At 39.0% G+C, this 7,483-nt stretch overlaps 1 protein-coding gene across 1 annotated transcript; it reads left to right on the top strand.

The window, feature by feature from the left end:
• Positions 1–5,932: 5,932 nt before the first annotated feature.
• On the top strand, positions 5,933–7,042 carry LOC122285342. The gene has a single exon (XM_043095356.1). The coding sequence runs from the start codon at positions 5,933–5,935 to the stop codon at positions 7,040–7,042; it is 1,110 nt and encodes a 369-aa protein (XP_042951290.1).
• The last annotated feature ends 441 nt before the right edge of the window (positions 7,043–7,483 follow it).

Raw genomic sequence — 7,483 nt, 5'->3', positions numbered from 1 at the left:
CATAATACCAAAACATCACTCAAATATAAATATTTCTTCATTTTAAATTTTAAATTTTAAATTTTAAATTTTCATCTAATCATTATTTAATCATTGCTCAAACACAAATATCAATACAATTTTTATAAACTTCAATATAAAAATAATATTTAAATGAGTTAAAGTTTATCTATTCACTTTCTCAAACTCCAATACAATACTAATTTAAAAAAAAAAAATTATTCAATTTTTTGTTTCACATTTTTTAAAACCAATTTTAACAGTTTCTCTCAAGTAGTTTCATTATTGTTCACAAAATTTTAAAATACTTCAAGCATCCCACCATTCCCTTAAGATTTATAGAATGATTCAATCGTAGAATTTATAGTTGGTTCATATATAGACACCTAAAAACTTAAGCTTTATTTAATTGTAGACACCTTTCTAGGCTGGGGACTACCTAGCTAATGGAACCTGAACTAAGTTGGAACGTTCGTCAGATGGGCAAGGAGGTTCTAAGTTTGGTCGAGAATGAACCTGGGCCAGACGGGGCTTGGGCGCCGTCTCTACCTCATAGCAAGGCCGTTTCACCTCCTTCTCTAGCGGGGTGATGGAGAGTCTTTTCATGCTATGGGGAATGATTGGTTCCCTAAAAAAAAGGACAACCAGTCACATGGGACTGGTTGGACATTGCCAAAAATCTATCAATGTTTGCCAACATCAAAAGGGCTTTTGAACAAACTGCCTCCTAGTTTTGCTTGACCCAGGAGTAAACCGTTTCAACACGAGCTTGCTCCCTATCTAAAAGGGTAACACAAACTGCCCTGTCGTCAGGGACTATCCTTCATAAGCATGAAATGGAAAATTGGGGCCAAGACCTCGCTACCAAGGAACTCCCATCCCTAGCCATGAACCAAAAAAAAAAAATTATTCTGCCACTACTTGACATTGGAATGCCAACTTTCAAACCGCACAAGTCGGTACTTACAGCGAGAATGAAAGTTACTGATTTACCTTCTAATGCCCTAACTGTAATGCACGTCCTTGTAATAGGTCCTTTAGGAAATCATTTTAATAAAAATAGATAGAAATTACAAATCATTTTGAAATTTTCTTTTTTTTTCGTGCCAAGATACAAAAGACTCCATATTTATAAAACTTGTTTTCTTAATTAAAAAGGTTACAACGGAAAATATTAAATTTCATAATTAAAGTCTCTCGTACAAATAACATACCTAGGCTTTCATGCTCTTCCCCTTGAGCAGTGCCTGTCCTGACACATCATGCTCATCTTGTCCTTGGGAGAGCACACATAAAAACTAAAATGAGTCGATGACTCGTAAGCATTACTTCATATAATTAAAATCCCATACATATCATATACATAGCATGCATAGACATTATGTTCGTTTTAAAACGTTTCGAGGTGGATTTTTTCTTTTAAACATGCTTTATTCTCGTAAAATAGTTCTCCATGCTTCGCTGCCTTCATTTCTTAAAAAGCTTTTTCATGCATACATTTTTCCTTACATACATTCATGCATACATACATATATGCATTCTTTCTTAACATGCATAAATTCTTTTCTTATTGCTTTCATTGGCCGTTGCACACTTTTATGCCCAGTGTACTGCGGTTAGTAGTTTTTTGGAACTGATTTCACCTGTAGCCACGGGTTGGGAATCTATTCCGTCAGGGTGTAGCACTATGTGCACTACCAGTACTACTTACTCGGTATTGCAATCTGTCCAGTCCAGTCCTTCGGTACCTTTTCCATTCCATTCATATGGCCATAATGTATTTTCATACATCATGCATTCAGTCCGTTCATTCCTTTTCAATCATTTCATTCTTTACAGTCCGTTCAGTTCTTTTCAGTTCTTACAGTTCTTTCAGTCATTTCATTCATAAAAGTCATTTTAAAAACATTGGACATTTAAAAAAAGTTTTCTTTCATGGCATCATTTTAAAATGTCAGTTCGTGCATCTTTTTAAGTTTCGATTCGTTTCCTTTCGTGAACATACATACAATATGTATTATGTATAGCATCCATCTACATGCATACACATACGTACTTTGGGTGCGTGAAAAGGGACTGCCAAGGAGGGCCGTTACTTACTTATACTTGAAAACTTATGCTTAGCCTTCTTTTTCGTAAAGCATGTGTCGTAGAGAAAACATTTCATTTTTATTTTAAGGAAAAGCGTTTCGTTTTCCTTTTCATTTATTTAAGAAAGCTCTAGAAGAGTATAAATGCAATACTTACCTGGACTTCATTCCATACTCAATCCATGTAGTCCATTCGTGTGCGTGTCAGATGGCAACCTGCATGCATACACATAACCTTACATCAACATCTATCTAATGCATAAGCAACTATACTAGAAATAGAACTATGCCTCACTTGGAACACTCTTCATCCATCCCCGGGCTCTTATGTGTCATTTACTATGCTAAAACCTTCGGAGTCTTTTTTCTTAAAGTGAACCTCCGTGATTCACCTTAGAGTTAAGACACTAAGATCTCTGTCTTACTCTTCTATTTCCACATTCCGACGAATGATTCTGACCGACAGAGTCATGCATTCCAACCTTAGACGATATATTCGTCACTATCTTTATGCACCTAGCCCATACTCAATCCTCATTCCCATCTATACAAGCCACATGACTTTAAGTCGACTCTGAGGCTTAAATAGCGTGCAACCATGCTGAGGACAGATTACCCATTACGTATAGTAAACCTGTTCGGCACACATGTCTCGCCAGAGGCACATGTATCTTATCCCTTTTATCACTTAAGACCAATTTATGATCCAATGAATGCCCGCATGTATAAAAAAACTCCATACTTCGATACCAACTTGCTCAGACCTAGTCGATAGGACTCTTCCTACTTCCCGGCCATGTACAAGTTTATCCCGACACTTGACAAGAGGACTGCATCCATATATGCACCTCTGTCACGTCACATAGCTCGAGACTAACCTCGAGTCAATTCACAATGCCCGTCATGCTTCTGGTGCACTACTATGATACTTTTCCACCACTTCACACATACTCTCAGCCATAAGTCAACCACAAGGTGACACTCGTCATTTCGGACTACAGGTCATACACTCTACGCTCCTCAACTATGCCGTCCAAACCTTCGTGACATGTCATCTAGTGTATCACGACACTGCACAGAGTACACTTTACGTGCACTCTCTTCCATTCACAATATGCCACCCATCACTACGATGCACGCCACACGGTCCATTGCCGCACTACATGGAGTACGCTCCACGTGTACTTCCTCCACACCATGCCACATCACAACTAGGGCATACACTTCACGACCATACTTCACAGCATAGTCCACAACACTACATGATTATGCCTAACATTTCGTTACACAGCCACATTTCACTTCACAACTATACAACGAACTCCACAATTACTAACAACACAGTCTACAGTCCAACCAACCAACTAACATTAACATAAATAACGAGAGATAGAGGGTTATACCATCGACGAGATAACCTGTGCATTTGGTCATTGTCCTAGAGTGGTGGCCTCATGGTGGTGCCGAGGTGGCACACGGAGGAGGCACGTTGGTCCGCAGAGGAGATTTAGGCCATAGGTCTCAAAGCATGGAAATGGAGAGGGAGAGCTAAAGGAGTTTGGCTGGGCATGAAGGAGTTTGAGGGAGATGTGGTGGAGCTGTGGTGGTGAGGTGGTGGCTGGATGGCGGCCTGTGGTGGTTGGATGGCGGCCTATGGCGGCAGATCGGCCATAAATGGTGCAATCTATGCCTTGGAGAGTGGGGGAGAGTGAGAGAGCTAGGTAGTTTGGTTGGACAAGAAAATGGCTAGGGGACAAAAACTTGACTCACTCAAAAATGAGTAGCACAAAGGTTATCCCAAGTGCAGGAGAATGTCGTGTAATAATTAGGAATAAAATTTCTAGATCGTCTCCTTGGGAAAAGGTGTTTAAATTCAAACTCGTATAAAATAGTGAAAAGTTTCACAAACAAAAGTGGTGGTATATACAATGAATGGAAAAGTGCAATGGAAATAAAAAAAATGCACTAGTCATAGACTAGATTCATATTTTTAGATTTTTGAGTGTCAAAATGGAATGTAAAAGATTAACAAATTGAAATTAACAATTAAGGATTCAACTACGCTAAACAATTTTAATTAATCTAAAAATTAAATAATAAACTGAAATTATTTAAGTCCTAATTAACCTTTAATCAATCTAAAATGTAATTATAATGCATATTTAATGGAAGCTTAAAGAAACAAGAAAAATAACTAATATAAAATAAAATAAACAGAAAATTAAATACCCAAACTTTTAAGCCAAAAATATCAAGAATACACCATAAACTAAGTCATACGGGCAAAGTCTCCTCTCGTTCTCTCTAGCTTGCTATGAGAGAATTGAGGTGGTGGTGAGTTTTTCTTAGTTTCTTTTCATCTTTCTCGGTATTATCTTTTCAAAGAGGTGGTGTGATTTAGTCTTTTCAATGGATAGTCTACATTCTATGTGGGGCAATCTTCATTTGAATGAAGAAGAAGAGGATGTAATTGTTATTGATGAGAATGTATGTTCTGAGGTGCAACGTAAAGGAGAACGCAGCTTGATTGGGAAAATATGGAGTGATAGACAGGTGGGTAAGAATGTGGTGGAGTCTACACTTGCAAAAATCTGGCATCTTAGTAAACCTGTTGTGCTAAGGGAGGTTGCTCCTAATACTTTTATCTTGATTTTTGCCACTCATGCTGATAAAGACAGGGTTGAAGGTGGCAGGCCATGGTTTTTTGATGGACATCTGTTTGTCATTAACCCTTTCGATGGATCCATTCCAGTTTCTGAGTTGAAGTTTGATCATGCCTCATTCTGGGTGCAGTTTCATAATCTACCTTTGTTGGGAATGAATAAAGAATGTGGGGCTAAGTTGGGTAGTACAATCGGAGAAGTGGAGGAGGTTGAGGTTGATGAAGATGATGTGGCTTGGGGTAGGAGTCTAAGAGTAAAGATTATGTTAGATTTGAGGAAACCTCTTGCTAGAGGAAGAACCATTGTCTTGCATGGAGTCAAAGTATGGAGTCCTGTCAAATATGAGAAAATCCCTCGATTTTGTTTCACGTGTGGTAGAATTATACATGGGAGTGTAGGATGCCAAGTAGAGAAAGATATATCATTACAGTTTGGATCCTGGCTACGTGCAGAGTCACCTCTGAAGAAGCGATGGGAGATAAAGAAGGAACACTCCACGGACAAAGGTAGCAGTTCAGAAGCTGGTATGGAGCAGAACACGATTGTTGATGGTGGAGCAGCTGATCACGGTGGTCCAATGAAGGTTACTGGTAACGCTTTATCATCATCAATGCTTAGTGATGATGGTATTAATGGTGATGGTCTGGGTGTTGATAATGACAGTATAAATGATAAAGCTGTTACTGACTGTTATAAGGAGCAAGGCTTAAATCAGGTTGTAACGGAAACTTTTGATCTCTTATCTGCTGGCATTCTTGGAGGGAAGGAAATACCTGCTCCTGAGGCATCTTTTGGGCCTGCTGGTGGGCCTGGTGGGCTTGGTGGGCCTACTGATTCACAAGTTGGCCTTAATGAGACTGTTTTGGTTCCTGAGGGCCCTGAGGTACAACCTGCAGTCCATCAACTTTCTTTAACACAGCAAGGAAGGCATACTCGAAGTTCTTGGAAGAAGAAGGCCAGAGGGAGTTTTTTACCTGCTGAACCTTTGGAGAAGTCTACAGCTAGAAAGAGATCAGGGGATGTTTTGTCAATGGATCAATCTCTTATCCCAGCATCTAAGAAAGGTAAGCTTATTACTCTTTCTACTGATCATGATTGTTGTTTTAAGAATGATTCTACTAAAAAGGGTAACTCTATATTGGGATCGGCAGTGGCTGTGCAACAGCCCTGCCGGGAACAATGAGTCTTATAAGTTGGAACTCCCGTGGGCTTGGGAACCCAGTGGGAGTTCAGGCCCTTTCTGACTTGGTCAGAAGTAAAGTTCCTGACATTTTGTTTCTTCAAGAAACAAAACTTAATGCCAGAGTTATGGAAAGGATGAAGTATAAGTTGGGGTTTCAAAATTGTCTTGCTGTGAGTTGTGAAGGCAGAAGTGGAGGAATTGCTCTTTTCTGGAATAACAGATTTAAGGTGGAAATTCAAACTTTTTCTAAGTTCCACATACATGCAAAAGTTACTGAGGAGGAGGAGAATGTTGAGTCATGGTGCTTAACTGGTTTTTATGGCAATCCAGATGTGAGTAAGAGGCATGAGTCCTGGAATTTGTTGACAACATTACTGGTTCCTAGTGATAAAGGCTGGTTGGTTTTGGGAGACTTTAATGAGATTCTAAGTAATGCTGAAAAGAGTGGAGGTAGAGATAAACCTGAGAGACAAATGAAGGCTTTTAGGGATGTTATTGATGAATGTCATTTACAGGATTTGGGTTTTAATGGTAATCCTTTCACCTGGTGTAACAGAAGGGAAAGGGCTCATTGTATTAGTGAAAGATTGGACAGGTTCTTATCAAATTTGAAGTGGCATTCTTTTTATCCAATGGCTTCTGTTATTCATGGGGTTATAGCTTATTCTGACCATGTGCCAATAATGTTGAAGCTCACAGCTGGGAGTGTACAAGGTCCAAGAAAGAAATTGTTTAGATTTGAAGCAATGTGGGTTGATGCTACTGACTGTAAACAGGTTATTCAAGATGCTTGGAGGGGTGTTGAAGGAAGGAAAGATTTGAGCATTGTAATGAGGAAAATTCAACACTGTGGTGAGAAACTTACAGTGTGGAATAAAACTATTTTTGGTCATGTGCAAAGGAATTTAAAAAAGGCAAAAGATCAGCTATGTTTGGTACATCAGGCAGACCCTCTCTCTGATAACAGACAGAAGCTACAAGAAGCTAGAAATGAAGTCCAAAAATGGTTAACCAGAAATGAGATCATGTGGAAACAGAGGTCCAAAGCTTTGTGGTTAGCTGAGGGTGATAAAAACTCAAGGTATTTCCATCATAAGGCTACATAGAGAAAGAAGAAGAATTGGATAAAAGAAGTGAAGGATTCGAATGGAGTTTGGCAGAATAATGAAAGAAGAGATGAAATTATTCTTGATTATTTTAACTCTCTTTAAAGCTGCTGATGAAGTGGGAAGTATGGGCTTTTTACAAGGTCTGGCAGGCAGAATAACACCTGATATGGTTGAACAATTGGATCTTCCTTTTTCAGAAGATGAAGTAAAGAGGGCTTTAAATGAGATGCATCCAACAAAGGCACCTGGTCCAGATGGTATGAGTCCCCTTTTTTATCAAAAATACTGGTCAGTGGTGGGCAAGGATGTCACTGAATCAGTTCTTCATGCATTGAATAATGGTTGCTTTCCATCTGCCATCAACCACACTTATGTCACCCTGATTCCAAAGAGAAAAAATCCTGAGTTAGTGTCAGATTATAGACCAATAAGTCTATG

This window comes from Carya illinoinensis, chromosome 1 (assembly GCF_018687715.1).
Source record: "Carya illinoinensis cultivar Pawnee chromosome 1, C.illinoinensisPawnee_v1, whole genome shotgun sequence".
Lineage (NCBI taxonomy): Eukaryota > Viridiplantae > Streptophyta > Magnoliopsida > Fagales > Juglandaceae > Carya > Carya illinoinensis.
The sequence above is the reverse complement of the archived record's forward strand: the minus strand, read 5'-3'. Positions and strand labels throughout refer to the sequence as shown.

Excerpts from the sequence above, each read along its gene's own strand:
- LOC122285342 (XM_043095356.1), top strand. The coding sequence starts at position 5,933 with ATGAGTCTTATAAGTTGGAACTCCCGTGGGCTTGGGAACCCAGTGGGA.